The sequence below is a fragment of the Oncorhynchus masou genome, chromosome 4, assembly GCF_036934945.1.
Source record: "Oncorhynchus masou masou isolate Uvic2021 chromosome 4, UVic_Omas_1.1, whole genome shotgun sequence".
NCBI classification, from domain to species: Eukaryota; Metazoa; Chordata; class Actinopteri; order Salmoniformes; family Salmonidae; genus Oncorhynchus; species Oncorhynchus masou.
Window position 1 is genome coordinate 6,748,136 of NC_088215.1, and position 22,636 is coordinate 6,770,771.

The window sequence follows — 22,636 nt, forward strand, 5'->3', positions numbered from 1 at the left end:
AAACAGATCAGGGTGTGACAGTATAGAGAGTCTTAATAATAGCCTTAGAGAATAAATCCCTAAAGCCAAATTTCCCAAGGGAGTGGAAGAAGAAGTGATGCTCCACTGTGTCAAATACTTTATAAAAATCTAAAAAAAATAATATTAAGCTCTCCTCGGTTATTAGGTCTGAGTAGTCAAGTATGTCTAATACTAGTTTGATATTGTTAGAAATATATCTGTTCCTAATAAAGCCAGACTGTTTCATCAATGATTGCATCTAGGACTTATTTAATTATATTAGTAGTAAGGCTAATATGTTATAGTCATTATTAAGAAGACAAATTGGACGTCAGTTATCGATATGCAGCACTTATTTTTTATGCTTAGTGTTATTAACCCCTGACTCATTGTAGGAGGGAGAACATTGTTTTTAATACTCTCTAAAAAAACTTCAGGTAGGAAGGGAACTACTTGTTCAGAAAATAACTTGTACAATTTTGCTGTAATTCCATCAATACCTCGGGATTTATTGATCTTTAGAGGTTTGATAGACTCGATAACTATGAGTTCATCACACTGTTTAGATTCTGTATCACTGATAGTGAACATTATTCAGTGAGTCAAAAAACATCTGTGGATTCCTGAGAGAGCTATACAATTTCCTGTCAAAAATTGCTACAGTATTTAGTGATTCATTTGTGCTCATCTGTAATAACATGTTTAAATTATGGATAGTGTTATTTGTAGTGACATTTCAAGTCTAAAGAAATAGGATGAATTCTGTTCTCCCTCAAGCCATTTTTCCTAGATCTAATAAAAGCTCCTTCTGCTTTTAATCTACGTACTGTATATTATCCAGTTGATTTAATCTACGTACTGTATATTATCCAGTTGATTTAATCTACGTACTGTATATTATCCAGTTGATTTAATCTACGTACTGTATATTATCCAGTTGATTTAATCTACGTACTGTATATTATCCAGTTGATTTAATCTACGTACTGTATATTATCCAGTTGATTTAATCTACGTGCTGTTTCCAGCTACAAGTAATTTACAACATTAACAATGACTACACTATTTCTGATCAATTTGATGTTATTTTAAAATGGACAATTTTTGCTTTTCTTTCAAACAATGTCATTTCTAAGTGACCCCAAACGTTGGAACAGTAGTGTATATGGGGAAAGTTGCCGTTAACACCATTCCATTGGTGTCATGACACAAGCCTGAGATTTAAAGATGAACTGCTGGTCAGTGGGGTCGGTCACTAAGGGAGCCCAAGGAGAAAGTACACAACAAAAACAATGGAGTGTCAAAAAACAACTGTTTTATTAAATTACAGACTGCATCAACTACAGAGGACTTCTGGACATACGGGTCTTAGCAAGCTGCCGGTCCTATGACTCCTTGTGGCACAAGCACGTGCAGTAACACAGGCTGGGTTCTTGCTACATCGACAAATCTCCTCGTAACTCCTTATCGGGTGTTCACCTGCAAGAAAGGGGAAAATCTTATTACCTTATAAGGACACAGTTTAAGTGAAAGGAAGGGGGCTTTCAATTATTAGAGCAATTTATATAGTGTTGTGCGTTTTTTTTCTGGTGCTGTGTTCCATACTAAAATGGGCATACAAGATGTAATGCAGGTTGAATGAGAGGGCAGATCTCCACTAGTGACACCAGAGGGTTGTCTGGTCTCTTACCACGTCGTCAATCTTGAGGATGCTGCGGACCGTCTCGGTGGCGAGGGTCAGAGCGCTGACAGACACCAGCAGAGGCTGCACCACCAGCTCCTCTAGAATGTTGGAGATACCGCCCTGAGAGGGGGAGAGGAATGGGGATACGAGTCAATTCCCTATTCTACATGATAGACAATCACATATCTGGTATGCAACTGCATTAATGTAAATCTTCATGACAAACTGTCAAAACGGAGGTTCTGTATCGAGCTGGTGAATGGCCGGGCCACAAGAGACTACAGTCGATGAATAGGCAAATAAGTTTACAGCGAGCACACCAGGACAATGAGGTGTTGTCACGGCGTGACTCCAGCCTCACGAGACGATCACATTTGTTCTAAATCTGAATGTTCAACATTGCATCCTGAGACCAAACTATGGCAGGGTGAAAATAGGCATAAAACAAAACAGAATCCAAGAGAGAGTGGCAGGGCCGTACCTTACGGACATTGATCCCGGCAGTCTTCTCGCCTTGGGCGTGCCTATTGCGGAGCTCTGTGACAGTGGAGATGGGGTTGAGGCCGGCGTTCTCGGCCAGTGTGGACGGCACCACCTCCAGGGCGTCTGCGTAGGCCCTCACGCAGTATGCCTCCATGCCTGGCAGCGTGCGGGAGTACTCAGCCAGACGCAGGGCCAGCTCGATCTCAGGAGCGCCGCCACCGGCGATCAGAGCCCTGGGAGGGAGAGAAAAGGCATCAGTCAAGGGAAAGAGAAAACAAAATGACTTTTGCTCCATTCTGATGTTAAACTAGTGACAGCAAATATCAATTAGGCTGTAATCGAGCTGGGTGATATGGACAAAAATCCATATTGCAATAAATTGACTTAATATTTAATGATAAATGTACAACATTATGTGAACTGCAGTCTGTATAACCCCTATAAAACTGATAGTTTAAACGTTGTAGCATTTTTGGTTTATCATCCCAACTCTAGGCTATAGGTGCACATTGAGTGAAGGATACAGGGATTGAGATGCACCCCACTGATATATAGAACTATTCAGAAGTTTAGACACCTATTCATTCAAGAGTTATTTTTTAAACTATTTTCTACATTGTAAAATACTGAAGACATCAAAACTATGAAATAACACATATGGAATCATGTAGTAACCAAAATAGTGAATCAAATGGAAGCGTGTTGGGTCATTGTCCCGTTGAAAAACAAATGATAGTCCCCACTAGGCCCAAACCAGATGGGATGGCGTAACGCTGCAGAATGCTGTGGTAGCCATGCTGGTGAAGTCTTCTAAATAAAAATCACTGAGTGTCACCAGCAAAGCACCACCACACCACCTCCATGCTTCACGGTGGGAACCACAAATGCAGAGATCATCTGTTCACCTACTCTGCGTCTAACAAAGGAACGGCGGTTAGAACCAAAAACCTCAAATTTGGACTCAGACCAAAGGACAGATTTCCACTGGTCTAATGTCCATTGCTTGTGTTTCTTGGCCCAAGCAAGTCTTCTTATTGGTGTCCTTTAGTAGTGGTTTCTTTGCAACAATTTGACCTGATTCACATAGTCTCCTCTGAACAGTTGATGTTGAGATGAGTTTGTTACTTGAACTCTGTGAAGCATTTATTTGGGCTGCAATCTGAGGTGCATTTAATTGCCGATTTCTGAGGCTGGTAACTCTAATGAACTTATCCTCTGCAGCAGAGGTAACTTCATCATAGCGCTTGATGGTTTTTGCAACTGAACTTGAAGAAGTTCTTGATTTTTTTTTTGCATTGACTGACCTTCATGTCTTAAAGTAATGGTGGACTGTCACTTCTCTTTGCTTATTTGAGCTGTTCTTGCCATAATATGGATTTGGTATTTTTTCTTCCTTATACCACCCCTACCTTGTCACAACACAACCGATTGGCTCAAACACATTAAGGAAGGAAATTCCACAAATGAGGAAGGCACACCTGTTAATTGAAATGCATTCCAGGTGACTACTTCATGAAGCTGGTTGAGAGAATCACAAGAGTGCGCAAATCTGTCAAGGCAAAGGGTGGCTACTTTGTTAAACAAAATTATTCAGAGATTCACTTTCTTGGTTACTAGATGATTCCATGTGTTATTTCATAGTTGATGTCTTCACTGTTATTCTACTATGTAAAAAATTGTAAAAATAAAGAACCCTTGAATGAGTCCAAACTTCTGAATGGTACTGTACGTAAGTTACCCAAACAAGGAATTAAATGACTGCATAGAAAATAGTTTATTGCAAATGACTGGTAAAGCTGGATACTGGTGTGGCCCCCCTTCTTCTGTTATAAAAGAGGGCATTTTAGATCTGACAAAATGGTTGATATCAAAACAGAAATATCAATGTTTGGTTTCAAGATCTATTGGGATCACAAGTTCTGCTAAGCTCTTTAAAAAGGACAAAGTGCACATCCTTCACAGGCATTTTAGGTGGAGTTGCAGTCCTTCAGAGTATTATGTTCCTCTCAACAGGTCCAGAGCCAGAGGTGAAGCCCCTGACCCAGGTTGAAGAGAGGGTTGGCTCTGTCCCCCGGAAATGGCCACTTGTGACATGGACAGCCACGAGTGGGCAAAGCTTAGAGGGACTTGTGCTTAATTATCTATGTATTTATTCCACATTATCACGGCATGCATCTACAGAGGCTATTGTTGCTCAGACAGCTGACCAGAGTGGCTGCAGCACCATACCTCTTCTTCACCAGACAGCGGATGACACACAGAGCGTCGTGGATGGAGCGCTCCGCCTCCTCAATCACCAGCTTGTTGGATCCACGCACCACGATGCTCACCGTCTTACCAGGGCTGGTGCAGCCTGTGATCTATGGAGACGAACAGGCCAGAGAGAGAAACAGCATTAATTGACTTTCAATGGGAAACAGCGATCAGACACATGCCAAAGTCATCTTAGAATATGCTTTTCATTCATGGAGGTTGGAATACACATAGGCTACATGCAATGCCTAAAATCGTCACTGTTTTCAATGACCACTTAACACATTCCAAGGGTATTAGCATTAGAATAAGAGTCTTTTCTCACATAGTTGTGATGGCAACAAGAAAGCAGTCTCGTATCCAAGCCTGGGAGAGATTGAGATTAGTTTAAATGAATTAGCGTACTTTGACCAGCTTGCCAGAGCCATCCAGGCTGACCTCCTCTGCCAGCTCGGCGGTGCCCATCATCTCGGGAAGGAACTGATCAATGTGGGCGATGGGCTTGGTGCCAATGGTCTGTAGGGGTGAAAAGTGAATTCAGATTCAACAGTCAGCCTTTGGCTATAACAGAATATCATGAACTACAAAACTACAAAGTAAAGACCAATAGTGTTTCTTTTTTTTAATACCTTGCAGATGAATTCAATATCCTCCCTCTCGATCTCCTTGACCACCATGATCTTCATCTTGTTCAGGAAGTGGAGGGCCAAATCGCTCAGAGCATCTCTGAAAGAAGTACGGAACTATTTTGTTTAACCATGTCATCCAGTGATCAAGATAGCATGCAGACAGGAGGTCCACCTATGGGAAGAGTATAATACACAGAGGAACCCATGGTAACAGTGCTCATACCTGCCTTTCTGATTACACTACACTAAATACATTTCTAGACACAGTGAGAGCAATTGGACAAAGTGAATCGATGCCATGACGGTGATGATGTAACGCAATGCCATGACGGTGATAATGCGTTGAGTGTTACCTGAGGATGGACTTCTGGATGAGCAGGACGTTGCAGCCCGCCTTCTTGATCTGTTTGACCAGGTTGAGGATGTAGGCGCGCTCCTCGCGCAGCACACGGTCCATCTGGGCATAGTCTGACACTACTATCTGGTTGTCCATCTGGATTACGACACGAGGGACATAAAAATAAAATAATAATACAGAGAAAGAAAAACAAAACAATTGTAAGAAAATGTGAAGATTGAGGGGTAAGAAAGGTAACAGATAAAAAAACTAATCGTCCACCATAACGTCAGGGACATTGACAAACATGGAAGCCAATTTCACGGAGACAAACAGTCAGTTTGTGATGTGATGGACTTACGTCAGTTTTCGGCGGGGACAAGCAGAACTGGATGAGGGCGATCTTGGCCTTCTCCACACGGGACACGCTGGAGTTGACCACCCTCTGGGTCAGCACCAGGCCATCCACCAGCTCACAGTCATCAATGGTCCCACTGCAGAGAAACACACATTAGGTCATTATGGGTAGAACATCTGTCTAAGGGCAGCAGTTTCTACCTGGCTGATTCCAAGCAAAGGTTCTTGACCATAAGGCAAAATAATTAATTAAATGTTTTTAAAACGCAATCATTTGTGTTGTCGATTAAGATCAGATAAATGTGTGTCCATCCATGCACAAGGAAAAACACTCAAGTAGGACATCAGTATGGTTTTGTTGCGGATTACGTAAATTACAATTTTTTTGCGATAGCTTGTCAGAAGGTGACTGGCAGGGAAAGCAAAGTGAAGCCATTCTGCTAATTGACCGCCTGAGATTGATCTGGCACATCAGACATGTCCACATCCCCACAGAGAGAGAACTGGGGAGTGAAAATGTGCCTATCCAAACTGACTTTCAACTGTAGGAAGCTGTCAAAAGCTTTAGGAAAGGTATGGTATTAGTACAACACTGATCCTACATTAGTAGCCTAGGGTCTACTGCTGGATCATGTTCATTACACCCCTAATGGCAGAAAAGGAACTGCAAAAGCAGGGACTATCTGGACTTTTCTAATAAGAAAAGCAAATTTTCCGTCGCAAAATATTTCAACATTTCCTGTTGCGTGCCCTAATGAACATGACCCAGAAGTCAAAATAGGATTGCAAACAGGGTTGTTTTCTAACACTTGTCCTTTTGCAGACGTTCTTATCCAGAACAATTTACAGTTGTGAGCACATAATCTGGACCCACCAGCCTTCCCCTCCCTCCTCACCCCAGCTTCTTGACAATGTGGATATCGTGCAGGTCCACGCCAGTGGCAGTGGCCGGGTCGATGACGCGCATCACGGCGTCCACGCTCATGGGCGCTAGCAGGCTGGAGTACTGCGACACCACCTTGGAGCACAGAGAGGTGGTGGCACTGTTCAGCAGTGTCTCGCGGTCGCTCAGGAGTACCGGCTGGCTCATGCCCGTCAGCACCTCGACGCCCTTGTCCACCGCCTTCTGGAACGACTCAGAGATAGTGGTGGGGTGGATACCTGGGGGATAAGTAGAGAACAGGCAGTTAGTATTAAAGCTTTAGGAAGCAGGGACTCAGAACAGATTCTGGCCTAGGAGTTTATTGTGTAATCCAGGAGTCAGCAAACCTGGTCCTGGAGATCGCCAACGATGCCATTGGTTCCACGTCACTTACCCTTCTGAAGCAACTTGCCGCATGCGTCAAGCAGGGCACCAGCAATCACCACCACCGAGGTAGTGCCGTCACCAGCCTCAATATCCTGTGCTTTGGACAGCTCCACCATCTGAAAGACAAACAGGCAAAACACAGCGTCAAACTCCTGATATTAGTGATCTCTTAAAAGGGACAGAAGCTAGAAAGGAAAGTCCCTAAAGATGCCTTTCAGAAATAACCTTTAAGAAATTATTGGTCACATACTTAGATGTCATTGCTGATGTAGCGAAATGCTTGTGTTCCTAGCGCCAACAGTGCAGTAGTATCTAACAATTCACACAATTCTAAAAGTAAAATAATGGAATTACTATATATAAATATTAGGACGAGCAATGTCAGGTGGCATTGACTAAAACACAGTAGAATATAATGCATACGAAATTAGTACAGCAGTATGTAAACGTTAGTGACCAGCGCGCTACAGTATTTTCTCTCTTTCTGGAGTTGGAGCTCGCCGAGTCAGGAGCGTCTGTCTGCGCGCCGGGCACAGGTGCACACTGAAGGCTAGGAGCGGAGAAGTGGCTATTGGATTGGAAAACCTAATGCACCGTGGGAAAATCTACGTTGTTCTACACAACGTCTACGGGTCGTTGCACACCTGTGCTGAAATACCACTCAAACTGGCATTGTATCGGTTACTGTGCCTGCTCTTTACTCAATGCCATCCTGGATTAAATAGGCTGAATTAATTAACTTCGCCTTATGCCCTACAATTTGCAAACACTCAGAGACCATCATGTCAATACCACCAGGAACTCGGTCTCTCTGCAATTACATTTGTGTCCCTCTCAAACGCAACTGGACCAACACTTTATGGCATACTTCCAAAATCTCAAACTGTTGAATGACTGTTCGTTTTATTGACTGACAATGGTGCTGGTTCCACCAAGTCCTCACACATTGGGCAACAGATAAATTGTTTTTACTGTTGATCTCTGGTAATGTGCGACCAAACCCTGGGCCGATAAGATACCATGCAATTTCTACCGATTCATGATTTGAAAAACAGAGCCGGTTTTGGCCTCTTGCATGTCAGAAATCCAAAAATAGACATGATTAGAATATGGTCCAAAATGACAAATGCAGACGTAATGATTTATTCAGAAACATGGCTAAAGAAAACTGTGTCAAATAACTTGATTTCTATTGATGGGTACAGGGTTTTTAGAACGATCGGATGAGTAAAGGAGGGGTTGCAATTTATGTGATATCCGAGTTGAACACCTCGGAAATTACCCTCGATTACCAAAGCCAAACATTTTGAATTGCTTTCGGTTAAAGTGACCTTGTATAAGGACTCCCACATCACTGTAGTTGGCTGTGACAGACCGCCCTCGGCGTCGAGGGACGCACTTAACTCTTGATGTCCTGCACAAGCAAAATGACTCTGAAATGCAATCTTTCAGGAGTTTTGAACTGGGACATGCTTACATCTGTACCAGAGTCTTAAAAGAACCTTGTGACTCTGAATCTTGCTCAATTAATTAATGCGCCTACAAGACCGAATCCCAGAGCACCTAACAAATCAACGCTATTGGACATTCTTCTAACAAATACCCCTCACAAATACACATGGACTGGGATATTCTGTAATGTCAGTGATCACTGTGCAATTGCTTGTGTTAGAAATACAAAAAAAAATATGACCAAAGCCAAACACATATTTATTTAAAAATAATAATAATAAAAAATAAAAAAAAACCAGACATTTTAGACAGTGATGAGCAAGCGTTTTTACATGATCTGTATCATACTGTCAATATTAAGTCTGATTCCCGACTGACACTGCCTGGAACTATTCTTATATGAAATTTGTGTCGATTTGTGATAAGCATGCCCCTGTGAAGACACTAAGAATCAGTGGAAGGGACAATCCCTGGTGTTCAGAGAACTTGGCAGAATTAATTAGAAAGAGAAATCTCTTGGGCTCAAGCTAGACCTACAAATGCAAGCACTTAATATCTGCTGGTTCAGTTTTTGATAATGGTGTGGCCCAGGCCTCAATTGTAAGCTCTGTTACAGTCCACTATGATATAGGCCCCCATGAACCATTTTGACTTTGAACCTGTTCCTTATACATGAGGTCTATAAAGCACTAAAAAGGTTAGACACAAAAGTCTGCAGGTCCAGACAACCTGGACCCCTACCTCTTAAAGATAACAGCTGGTATTATTTCTTAAACTGTGGCTCACATTTTCAACTTGTCTCTTGACCAATTCCATACCCAGCATTTGGAAATCAGCTTATGCCCTCCCACTGCTAAAGGTGAAGATCCCTCAGATGCTAATAACTATCGTCCTCTCTCTAAACGACCTACCCTGACCAAAGTCTATGAATCCCTAGTGAACTCAGTTAAACTTCTAATGTGAAAAGAACATACTGAGTGGGGTTCAGTCTGGCTTTAAGTTGGGGCACAGCACCACATGAATTGTTAGACTCAAACGTCGGTCTCAGTGAAGGGGCAGTAAATTGGTTTAGAAACTATCTTTGACAGAACACAATGGGTATATACTGACAATCACAAGTCTAGCTTTCTGGAGATTAATAGAAGTGTGCCCCAGGGTTCCATTTTAGCGCCTGTGTTCTTAATTTTTATTAATGATTTGGGAAATGGGATGCAACCAGCAAAGTTCTATCTATATGCAGATGATAGTCATACACTACTGTTCAAAAGTTTGGGGTTACTTAGAAATGTCCTTGTTTTTGAGAGGGGCGCAATTTTTTGTCCATTAAAATAACATCAAATTGATCAGAAATAGCGTAGACATAGTTCATGTTGTAAATGACTATTGTAGCTTTAAACGGCAGATTTTTTATGGAATATCTACATCGGCGAACAGAGGCCCATTATCAGCAACCATCACTCCTGTGTTCCAATGGCACGTTGTGTTAGCTAATCCAAGTTGATCATTTTAAAAGGCTAATTGATCATTAGAAAACCATTTTGCAATTATGTTAGCACAGCTGAAAACTGTTGTGCTTATTAAAGAAGCAATAAAACTGGCCTTCTTTAGACTAGTTGAGTATCTGGAGCGTCAGCATTTGTTGTTTTATTTGAAGGCAAAACGCAAATTCCACTATTGTGCCTAGCTTCACAACACATAACCCGGTCTGGTTGAGCCTCACTTGCCAGATGAAGCTAGCTGGCTGCTTATAACGTTAGCTTTGGGCAACAGGGTTAAGTTGCTGGCTAGCTATTTATTTTCAATTAATTGAAGTTCAATTTCAATAGGTGAACAACAAGTGGCAACCTAGCTAATACTTACAAGGATTTCTAAATCATTGCTAAGAATAAATGAAAATTACTGCAGTTCCTACTGGTCATTGTTTTCAGGCTGGTTGTATGGGTGCTAGCTACGTACCAAGCTAAAGCTAGCTATCCCAAAAGTTGCAGTCGAACAAATGATGCTTTATTACCAACAGACTTTTTTGTACAGCTTACAGTGCTACTGTATATTTTGTGACACGCAAAGACCCAAATGGCGATCCATGGTATACATGTCGTGAAGCTATTACTGTGCAACTCCGGTTGGGCAACATCTGAAAAACAGCACACTTAGTGTGTACGGACGGGTGCTTGACCAGTCTGCAAAAGCCAACTTCACCCACAACAAAACGGTTGATTGTCAAGGGTAATGAATGCCATTATCTAGGCTTTAAGGGATTTCGCTTTTGAGTTGTTTCACTGAAATGTTCTTAATCTTTCAAATGACTGCGCAACTTGTTGACTGCTCGATCCACACAGAAGACATTGTGTGCAAGTTTAAGAATGCTGTGTTGTATGTATAGTGCAAAATTTTACTTGGCGTCATATAGGTATGCACGACAGCTTTGACATCGGTTTCACACATCAGCGTTAAACTAGATAATCGGCCGATACCAATGTTGGCATTCAACTAATATCGTCCAAACTTCTTCCATTTCAGAATGATGAAGGCCACTGTGTTCTTGGGAACCTTCAATGCAGCAGAATTTTTGTTGGTACCTTTCCCCATATCTGTGCCTCGACACAATCCTGTCTCGGAGCTCCAATGACAAGTTTTTCAAACCTCATGGCTTGGTTTTTGCTTGGACATGCACTGTCAACTGTGGGACCTTATATAGACAGGTATATATGTTTCCAAATCATGTCCAATGAATTTAATTTACAACAGGTGGACTCCAAGTTGTATTAACATCTCATGGATGATCAATGGAAACAGGGTGCACCTGAAATTATTTGTGAGTATCATAGAAAAGGGTCTGAGTAAGGTATTGGTTTATTTTTAATAGATTTGCAAACATTTCTAAAAACCTGTTTTCACTTTGTCATTATGGGGTATTGTGTGTAGACTGCTGAAAACATATATATTTAATCAATTTTAGAATAAGGCTGTAACATAACAAAATGTGGAAAAAGTCAAGGGGTCTGAATACTTTCTGAAGGGCAGCAGTATATACGGCAGCAGCCTCTAAGGTGCAGGGTTGAGTAACCGGCTGGTAGCCGGCTAGAGCAGTATTTATTTTTTATATTGACAAAGAGGCCCAACAAATTGTAGAGGACAGCACAGAAACATATCCCCAGCTCCTTTCTCTCAAACCTTACCATCTTGGCTGCAGGGTGCAGCACCTGCATCTGTTTCAGGATGGTGGCCCCGTCATTGGTGATGGTCACATCACCCTTCCCATCCTGAATCTGTAAGAATCAATTCCTCTTTTAGTTACAGACAAAATGACCAAACCTTGAGAGATGGTGATGAGAAGTTGATGTAAATGGTTACATTTAATTACCATTTTGTCCATGCCCTTGGGGCCAAGGCTGGTTCTGATGCATTCAGCGACAGCTGTCAACCCAAAAGAGGTGTTACTTTCACAAAGAAGACCTACCCATCTAACAGTAGGATACCTTCTATAGAAAATGTTTACTGCTTGACTACTGAGGCAGACAAGGGAACCCCAAACGACTATTGGTTAAAGAGCACATACATGGATGTTCATGACAGTTCATTTGGTCAATTCTGGATCCCAACAAATCTAAGCAACTGATGGCTAGTTCAGCTAGTGCACTAAATGTCAATCACAATAGTGTTTGGTGCTGCATGAAGGGTGTACAGAATAATGATTTGCTCTGTAACAGATTATTGTGGAGTCATGCTAGCTAACTGGGTACCAACTTGTGGCTAACGGTTACACTGACCACACTGAGCCAGCAGTAGCATCCATTCATTAGCAAAGGGAGTGTCGCAGCAGCTGATGCTATGGCAACTCACTGTGGCAAACAACCGCCAGGGTCAGTTATTCGTCCAACAACGCAATACGAATGCTGTATTTGTAGTTTACCTTTTCCTGCGGAGATGTTACTGAACCGAATCTGTGCTGGTTTGTCACGGTCTACATATGCCCCTCGTCCTTTGTTTTTCATCCCACCACTTGGCATCTTTGGTGCAGCCATTGCTTATTTGCGTCGGAATATTTGACTAAAATACTTATGATGGGGACAGCTGTACCCCAAAACACAGAAACGGCTGCTCGACTTCAGATGGGTTGAGATTCAGATTTATCTCCCGCTCTGACTAGAACGTTCCAGAGCCACCGGTTTCGACTCTTGTAGAAAAAGGACCCTCCTGTCAACTTCGAAGGCGCCTTGATATGACGTTTTAGATGTCCAACAATTTGCCTTGCGGTTTTATATGTTGGGATGAGACAAGGCTCGTAGGTCACTGTGTGCATCGAATGCATATACATTAATATATAAGGTACTGGTAGTGATATTGTATACAATTAAAGGGACCTGTGGTGTTGATCAAAATGATAATATTCACCCTCATCAATATATTAATCTATCTGATTCGACTCGTTGTGTCCACTTCTGATGAAGTCATGTTCCTGTAACATTTGCTGCATGCTGAGAAACCAAATGACTGAACCACAGAGTTTCGAAACCATCTTTGACTGAACTGTGTTCTTGCTTTACATAGACATCTGATTATCGTACGAATACTGTAATTAATTTGCCATTCAAGGTAGGTTATATGAGTAGGTTCGTAAGCTTGTGCTTATTTGTGTTCTCAGATAAAGCTAACTAGCTACCTTAAGAACTAGCAGCACATCATAACATCAAATGCATCAACATCCACACTGCTGCGAGTGTGACCTAGTGCTCGCAATGTGTAGACAGGTCTCAGATCAAGTAGCCTTTTCCAGTATTGTACAGTAGTACACATGAGATTTTACTTCTGAGTTAACAGAGATTACAGCCCCCATATCTATCTTTGTAATGCAAAGTGTGCATGCAAGCTTTGCTTCAGCTACCAATGATTGTAACCTCACCCTACAGTGTGTGATATGTTATTAGCATTGTGATGTGCATATTATATTACTCTTAGATAACCTACAGTAGTACTGATTCTGCTGAACTCTGTCAGCTAACTTGTTGTAGTAGGTTTGCCAGACATAAGTGTACTGTCATCTTCCTTACTGATCTCATTCATCTGTGATCTCTGTCCATTTTACAGCTGTATTATGTTGCCCCTGAAGGAGAAAGATAGACCAATGGTGAAGAAGCTGCTGGAAGCTGGATGCTGTGCCCGCTGTGTCCTGAGGTTCTGCTGCTTGGGGGTGCAGTCAGCCTACCGCCAGTCTTATGAGGTCAGTGCTTTTGCTGCATTGGATTGTCTTTGCACTTAAAGCAGGGACAGACATACAGACATTTCAGAGATTCAAGTGCAAAGACAGTTAAGTAGCTCCAACATTCTTCTTTGTAGGTAGTCTCGGCTTAAGGCTTTGCGTGAAGGCCTGTGGCAGACGCTACTTTGTAGGTAACATAAGTATTCTCCTTTAGAATAATTGTGCCCGTGATCTAACTTGCTGTCATATATTATATGAACTGAACTGCTGGCAGACATTTGAATATATTTTTTTGATGCTGAATAATGTTTTTCTGTTTGTCCTGCTCAGGATACAGTAAAGGAGCTTTGTGCTTTCATCAGTGATTCAGAGAATAACGAATCCCAAGATGCATCCGTGCTGGAGCAGCACACAGAAGACCCCCCCGTAAAAAAATTAAGATGGATGCGGCGGAGACGGACGTCCAATCAGAAGGTGACTCTGCCGTGGTTCCCGCGGTGATGGAGGAAGGCGACGCCAAGCCAGCGGACTTGAATGTGTGTGCGGTGTGCCTGGGAGTTCTACAGTTCTGTGATGAAGCCTATGCCATAAAGGTGTGTTTGGTCACTATTAATCCTATTGCATTCGGAGCCACTGTTGTTTTACATGATACCTATGACTAAGTAAGTATGTCTTTATGTGCATCCCAAATGACACCCTGGTCAAAAGTAGTGCACTATATAGAGAATAGGGTACCGTTTAGGACACAACGTTGAAGATTAAAATAAGAAAGACCTTTGTATCTGCCTAGTGATCAAATATTCCATCATCGTCAATCAATGCTCCAGTCTACCAGAATCTGCCTCAATTACCACATCTTGAGGCCTAGGAGGACTGAACCAACAATGGAATTTGGGGGGATTCATGACACTGTTTTTATGTGTGCAGATATCGGATGTGGTGAAGGCCAAAAACTATCAGTTTGACACGATGGTACTGTCCGTCTCCCTGCCGGCCCAGCTGTCTGTCAGAGGTCAGTGGTTACATTGTAGGCCTTAGCTGATAACTGATGTCACGCAATTGTGTAGCTATCAGCTTTTAAAATTTTTTTATTTCACCTTTATTTAACCAGGTAGGCCAGTTGAGAACAAGTTCTCATTTACAACTGCGACCTGGCCAAGATAGAGCAGTGCGACAAAAACAACACAGAGTTACACATAAACAAACGTACAGTCAATAACACAATAGAAAAATCTATGTACAGTGTGTGCAAATGTAGAAGAGTAGGGAGGTAAGGCAATAAATAGGCCATAGAGGTGGAAAAAAATTAAAATTTTGCATTAACATTGGAGTGATAGATGTGCAAATGATGATGTGCATGTAGAGATACTGGGGTGCAAAAGAGCAGGAGGATAAATAACAATATGGGGATGAGGTAGTTGGGTGTGCTATTTACAGATTGGCTGCGTACAGGTACAGTGATCGGTAAGCTGCTCTGACAGCTGATGCTTGAAGTTAGAGAGGGAGATATAAGACTCCAGCTTCAGTGATTTTTTTTTTCTTCAATTCGTCCAGTCATTGGCAGCAGAGAACTGGAAGGAAAGGCGGCCAAAGGAAGTGTTGGCTTACAGTATATTCAAATGGTTTGTCTCAAAACAACTTCCATTCAATAGAAAAGTATTATTATTTCAAGCTCAGTTGATTCTGTCATAGCCACACGATCAGTATAGCCTGGACCACAGTCGTTCTATTCAGTGTGATGTGTGGCAGTGCGAGACTACTTTACAGTCAATAATGCAGTATCTTGTCCCTGGGTTGGCCATTAGAGGGCGGAGTTACCTCATAGTTAGTGGTACTGCTTCTGTCTAGTATAGAGACTAGAGTAGACTAAAGTGCAAGCGCGAAAGCCATTGTTTCTACAGATGTGGCATTCCCATTAGGGTGTGCATGACGGATGCTTGTAAACAGACAGGATGTTACTCAGGACGTTTCTGAACATGTACCCTCCTCTCTCTCTGCCACACCCCTACAGCACTCTTATTGGCTGCATGTAAAGAAGGAAGTGAGGTAAGTTCGCTTCACCAGAGTGGCGTCCATCTATCTAGCCTGATTTCTTTCCGTTAAATAAATAATTCTAATCCCAAAGTATCATCACATCACTCCAAAACATTGAAATATTACAGTGTTCATTACTATATTATGAACACACATCTTTACCTTTTTAACATGTCATGTCTTAACCCATAAGAGTCTAAGTCGGGGGAGGGGAGGGCGGGGTTCTACTAAGCTATATGGAATTGTCTTAAGGAGGTCATACCAAGGATCATTTAGCTATTTGATTTTGAATTTTAAAGACCCCTTGAAGTATCCCAACAATATATTAACACATTTTTTGAATTAAAAATGTTATTTGGCCTTACTGCTATTAGCCCATACAAACGCATTGAATAACAGATTCACTACATGAAACAACAGATAGTCCCCGGCCCCCCCAAAAAAAATGTAATAGAAGTTTGTTCTGAAGTCTGTCCAGTATCTGAGAGAGATAAAGGTTCAGGCAGCATTTCTTTATTTGTTAATTTTGGCACTAAACAGTCTCCATATGCACTCCTTTTCAAAATGTTGGGGGTCACTTAGAAATGTCTTTGTTTTTGAAAGAAAAGCACATTTTTTGCCCATTATAATAACATCAACTTGATCAGAAATACAATGTAGACATTGTTAATGTTGTAAATGACTATTGTAGCTGGAAATGGCAGATTTTTGTATGGAATATCTACATGGGCGTACAGAGGCCCATTATCAGCAACCATCACTCCTGTGTTCCAATGGCACGTTGTGTTAGCTAATCCAAGTTGATCATTTTAAAAGGCTATTTGATCATTAGAAAACCATTTTGCAATTATGTTAGCATAGCTGAAAACTATTGTTCTGATTAAAGAAGCAATAAAACTGGCATTTTTTAGACTAGTTGAGTATCTGGAGAATCAGCATTTGTGGGTTCGATTACAGCCTCAAATTGGCCAGAAACAAAGGACTTTCTTCTGAAACTCGTCAGTCTATACTTGTTCTGAGAAATGAAGACTATTCCATTTGAGAAATTGCCAAGAAACTGAAGATCTCGCACAGCACTGTGTACTACTCCCTTCACAGAACAGTGCAAACTGGCTCTAACCGGAATAGGAGTGGGAGGCCCGGTGCACAACTGAGCAAGAGGACAAGTCCATTAGAGTGTCTAGTTTGAGAAACAGACGCCTCACAAGTGCTCAACTGGCACCTTCATTAAATAGTACCCGCAAAACACCAGTTTCAACGTGAAGAGGCGACTCCAGGATGCTGGTCTTCTTTTGCCCATCTTAGTCTTTTATTTTTATTGGCCAGTCTGAGATATGGTGTTTTCTTTGCAACTCTGCCTTCTGACCAATTTGATGTTATTTTAATGGACAAAAAAAATGTGCAAGGACATTTCTAAATGACCCCAAACTTTTGAACGGTAGTGTATACTTCCATTCATTGTTTTCAAATTGTACGGGGGACCTTCAGACAAGTCTTGTGAGGCCTGTGGATATCCTAGAGCAAAACAACTGACATGTATGTGTTCGTGAGAGTCTCGCCCATATTAGTGTGTAACCCAAACTGTTCGGACGCTACAGACAGAAGTTGCTGTAACGACTTCAGACGAGTCCCAAGACACGTGTGTGTGTGTGTGTGTGTGGGGGGGGGTCGTAGAGAAAAACGGAGAACACCATCGTGTTTTGTCAGAAGACGTAAGTCTCATGGTGTGACAAACACAGCTCTAGTTCAGTCACCTTTCACCGCAGGAGCGGTGGATCGAGACTCATCCAATGCAGAAAAAAACTCTCTCTAGATTAAACAGACTTTTATGGGGATGTTTGTATTATGCTAATTAGATTTTCACGAGGGCGCAGATATCTACCTTAGGGGTTTTTAATACTTGAATTACGTTGAATTAATACCAAACAAGGAGAAGTCTATATGCCTCAATAAGGATGATGTCATCCAGGTGAAGGAGGCCTTCAAGTGGACCGTGCAGGGTCTGATGTCCAAAGAGCTTGGTGGCGTACCTGTGGTGACCAAGGTCAGTGACCAGTGACCCGGAAGTAGCCATCCAGTGGCCTCACATGCTGATGGGTCAGACACCACTGTTGAAAAATACTTATCATACAAGTAGTGCCTTGTAGAGTTACTGTATCTATAGCAATAACCTGTAATGAGCTAGCCTGGTTCCAGATCTGTTTGTGGCCTTGTCAAGTCAATTGCTATCATTGACAAGAAAAACATGACCGGAGTTGACATTGCGGCACAAACAGAGTTGCACTCAGGCTAGTAATGTGAGAAGTGTTCTCTTAGTATATTTACCCCGGTAAAATGAAGGCAAATAGAGCAAATGTAAGTGACAAAATTCTATTAATTCCTGAAAAGTATTTTTATTCTTAATTTTAAAAAACAACATTTTTTTTTTTAGTTTATTCCTATTTTATTTTTCTCTTTATCCCACAGATCAGTCGACAAACTGAACAGTTTGAGGTGGGCGTGCGGTTCACACATCCAGAGACGGACTCAGACTGCCACTTCCTGTAAGTTCTCCAAGCACACTTCTCCTCAGGGTATAGACCAGATGAATAGATTGACTAGACAGCCAGATGGATGGATGGTTGGATGTGTGGAAGGACTGATTGACTGACAGATTGATGGATAGATTTTATAGGTGCAAAGGCATGGAGTACCAGCCAAATACATGTAATATTGAATGTAATGTAGCATTTTTATGAAACTACTTTCTACTTCTCTGCTTTATTCTTGCATTCAGGGCTGGCATCTGTGTTCAGACTGCTTCAGACCAAGTAAGAACAAACAGGTGAGTGAAAAAGCCAATTGGTGCCATGTCACGTGACATTTGAACAAAATGGGTCATTGGTATAAATGGTTTTGATAAGTTCCATAAATGTTTTTGTCACCAATGGCGACATGCTGCTCATTCTTTGTTGTTCCATGTCTCTCTGTGTTACGGTCCTTTCTCTGATCTCTAGTTTGTCTCACAACAGAATGTCTTCACTAGTATGGCCGTGGTCAAAGCCCTCGAGAAGGTTTCCAACGAGAAGTTTCTAAAGTAGGTGGTCACGTTATTGTCGCTTTTTGTTTCTGTTTCTCTGTCTTCACTCTTTTGGGAAACCGACAATCTAACTGCATGCATTGCTTAGTGATATTTATTTTCTCTCTCTAGAAAGTTCCCCTGTCCCTCGACACGGCCAGCGAGGAAATGCATTGCTCAAGAGGTCCAGTGTCTTCACGTTTCTGTATTTGTGGCGGGTAAGGTTGTTTATGACATTCCTTTTGGATGATTTGAACTAAAGGAGGGCTTTGAGATGATCAAGAGTGGGGTCATTTCACTTTGGGAATGTATTCAGTTGGAGGCGAATACTAACATCCTCTTCGGTAAGTCAAATGTTCACTTATTTCTCTGTTGACATCAATGCGATGTAAAAGTTGGACTTAGGGAAAAGTTAGGATTCACTCTTCATGGTTAGCGGCTCATAAGTAAGCATTTCACTGTAAGGTGTACACCTGTTGTATTTGGCGCATGTGACGAATAAAATTTGATTTGATTTTTTTTCATGCCTTGGGATTTTTCAGTTATTAAAAAAAAATGTTTTTTTAAGGGTTTGACTTGACTCCTTTATGTTTGTCCCTGTTTTTTTTAGGGAGGTACAACAAGTTCTCCCGCACCCTGCCCCAGACCCCCTGGGTGATTGACGGAGAGAGGAGGATGGAGTCGTCGGTGGAGGTGCTAATCGCCGCACCCCTCTTCTCCTCTTTCTGGGCTGAGGGTGAGCGTATACTGTGTGGTGTTCAGAAGGGCACACTGTAGCAATGGGGAAACAAAAATCTGTGCTCTTATTGGATGAGTTCAGGTAGAACCTCCTCGTTTCACTCTGTTTCTAAATGTTTTCTCCCTACTGAACCTCATAGGCTCTAAACATTATTACTTAGGGATAGATAGACCATAGATAAGAGGGCCCAAAAGCCTGTTTTAGCATGGGCAGCACCATTGAGGACTTTCACCATTTTGAAGTAGTCAACTGGGTGAGACTTCCTATGGGTTAATGAAGAATCACATGATTCCATCCAGGTCATCAGGAGGGATCAGCCAATGAATTATACTTGTGAGCAAACATGCCATGACTTCAGGTGGCAGGAAATCGGCAACCTTGGCTTCAGACCTGTTCAAACACACTGCAGGTAGCAGTATGCACCCTTTCGGTTCTTTTGCCAATTCATAGAAGTAGTAGAAAAAGAAAGTGTACTAATTCAAAAGAGATGGCCTCAATGGCACTGCCCATGCTCTCACAGATGCCATAATGGGACAGATGCAATGATCCAATGTTTATATAAGTCAATGAGAAAGACAGATCCAAAAGAAAGACAGATCTACACTGGTGAATGAATCTGGTATCTCAAGTAATGTCTTTCTCCTCTTTTCCCCTCTGGTCTTTGCAGGGTTTAATTTCTCCTCCTCAGGGAGGGAAGACGTGGATGTGCGGACGCACAACATACATGTATGTTTACACATCCCCAGCCCTCGTTTCCATCAATGTGAGGTGTAAGGAGGTGTCTCTATCCCCATTCGCAGGTTGTCCGTTTGCACTGGAGCTGCTAAATCCTCACAGAGCCAGGTTCAATAAGGCAGAGGTCCGACCGCTGCAGAATGTACACACACACACACACACACACACACACACACACACACACACACACACACACACACACACACACACACACACACACACACACACACACACACACACACACACACACACAATGTCTCTGCAGGGTCACACACACAGGAATTTGACCACAGCCCTATCTTTTCTTCTCACAGACCATCAACCAGTCCTCAGACAAAATCAGAGTACGAGATCTACAGATTGTAAGCAGGTGAGCAAAGCAGTAGAGAAATGTCTCATTTCTGTCCAGAGACCTAAGAATGATGCTGACAGGTCATATTCTGTGTTTGTTTGTGTGTGTGCGTAGAGATGCTATGGGCCACATGAAGGAGGGTGAGGAGGACAAGACCAAGTCGTACACCGCCCTCATATGGACCCAGAAAGCTATCGACAAAGACGACATCACGTTCTTAGAGGAAACCAAGGTGAGTGTTCAGTGCTATCTTTAAACGGCATTATATTTTCATATAAAATCACAGTGGTTAAACATCTTGGTTGTAGTATATTTTATGGTATGTGTGTTATAATCTTTGGTTTGCTCATTCTGTGTAATCGGTACATTAAAATAAAGTTCTGCCTACCTACGGTATGTGTTGATAATCTTCGGCTCGGTCATATAGGAGTTGAAGCGAGCTCAGAAGACGCCACTAAGAGTGTTGCATCGCAGGCCGCTGGCCGTCAGGGAGCGTGTCATCCACACCATGAGTACATGCTTCCTGGACACGCATCACTTCCACCTGAAGCTGCGCACGCAGGCAGGGACGTATCCTTTATACAGAGAGAAGCAAAACAGTGAGATACACGAATAGTCATACACAAACTCAAACACGTACACACAAAGGGAGGTATTAAGGTTGAGAGACATTCACAGTGATATACTTACACACACACGATAACAAATGAATAAATGTTTTTTTTTATCATCATCAACGAGTAACCCAATGTCAGTACCTTAACTGTCCCCAGTTACATCAAGGAGTTTGTCCACGGAGACTTTGGTCGCACCAAGCCCAATCTGTGTGATCTGCTGAAGACTGAGACGGATGTCCTAGAGCTGGACGTTGATGTGGGTATTTTTCTAAAGTTGCCATAAATGCATCTACTTTTTTTGTGGGATATTAAAATAAGACACTGTGCACAGTGATTATTGTATAAACAAATAGCGAGACACAGTTGAAAAGTTCATTCATAATATAAAGGGATAGTTAAGCATATTTTGATATTTGTTTCCTTACCTTGAAATCAGTCTGTTCTTTCAAGCTAAGGAAACAAATATAGAACATTGCTGGACTATGATTGAACATGCAGGTGAATCAAAAGGATTCTGATGTGTTTAGTCTTTCTCTCTCTGCGTTCCTCAGTCTGTAGATGTGGACTGGCCACCCTCCATCCCGGAGTGAGCCTCGTCTCACTGATGCTGTTGAGGATGCCAAAAGGAGCCCTAGTTCTTTCTATTGGGCTCCGTTCCACTGATCTCTAGATGATATGGATAGTGTCAATATATTTGTTTTTCTTTCATTAGATTATGTTGAAATGACTGAATCTGTACAGCACATGCGCTGAGCTGAGGCCTTGAACTGATCTTAGATATACATGTCTTTGAGAGCCGTAGCAGGGACTGGGTGTGAATGGCACCGCTGACGGAAAGAACTACAATCCCAGTTAATTGCACTCACCTGGTGTCCCAAGTCTGATTTAGTATCCTATTAGGAGAGGATGAAAACCAGACGTGTTTTGGCCCTCCAGGACAGACATTGAACAGCCCTTCTATAGAGCTTAGGGGTAGTATATGGTCAGTATTTTGGTGTTTTTCCCTCAATTGATTTACAGAGGTTTTTGTTCAGCCTTAAAATAAATTGTTTACCTGTGGATTGTCCCGTAGGCAAAAGGAGAGCAATGCTATACTTTTTTTTGTATGAATGAAACTATTTGAATGTGATGTCTCCCATCAGTATCATGTTCCCCCATTGTAAATCCCATCCAAATAAAGGCCTGGGACATGTTCAGTTGTGCACACAATGGGAAAAAAATTGGAACAGAAAACCAAAACATTTTATTTCATAAGTCCAGGCATGGTGCTTTTCCATTTTGAATTACCCCCACACCAATGTTTTATGTTAAAGGGAAACGTGAGGATTTTGGCAATCTACTTCCCCGGAGTCACAGGAACTCGTGCCTACCATTTTTATGTCTCTGCGTGTAGTTTG

General features: G+C 42.0%; 1 protein-coding gene and 1 pseudogene across 1 annotated transcript; one reads left to right on the forward strand and one right to left on the reverse strand.

The window, feature by feature from the left end:
- Positions 1-1,295: 1,295 nt before the first annotated feature.
- Positions 1,296-12,704, reverse strand: LOC135522401 (T-complex protein 1 subunit delta). Its single transcript, XM_064948614.1, has 13 exons — positions 12,418-12,704; positions 11,869-11,921; positions 11,684-11,773; positions 7,060-7,168; positions 6,640-6,904; positions 5,748-5,880; positions 5,403-5,542; positions 5,050-5,146; positions 4,826-4,936; positions 4,397-4,527; positions 2,166-2,400; positions 1,691-1,804; positions 1,296-1,479 (listed from the first exon to the last, which is right to left on the reverse strand). Exons 1-13 carry the CDS (start codon positions 12,527-12,529, stop codon positions 1,465-1,467), a joined length of 1,605 nt encoding a protein of 534 aa, XP_064804686.1. The 5' UTR covers positions 12,530-12,704; the 3' UTR covers positions 1,296-1,464.
- Positions 12,705-12,965: 261 nt separating this feature from the next.
- LOC135522422 (tRNA pseudouridine synthase Pus10-like) lies at positions 12,966-22,298 on the forward strand (annotated as a pseudogene).
- Positions 22,299-22,636: the final 338 nt, after the last annotated feature.

Coding starts and splice junctions, on each gene's coding strand:
- LOC135522401 (XM_064948614.1), bottom strand. CDS start 12,529: ATGGCTGCACCAAAGATGCCAAGTGGTGGGATGAAAAACAAAGGACGA. Junction 6,905..7,059: donor CGGCAAGTTGCTTCAGAAGG/GTAAGTGACGTG, acceptor CTTATCCCCCAG/GTATCCACCCCACCACTATC. Junction 5,147..5,402: donor ATCCAGAAGTCCATCCTCAG/GTAACACTCAAC, acceptor TACTTCTTTCAG/AGATGCTCTGAGCGATTTGG.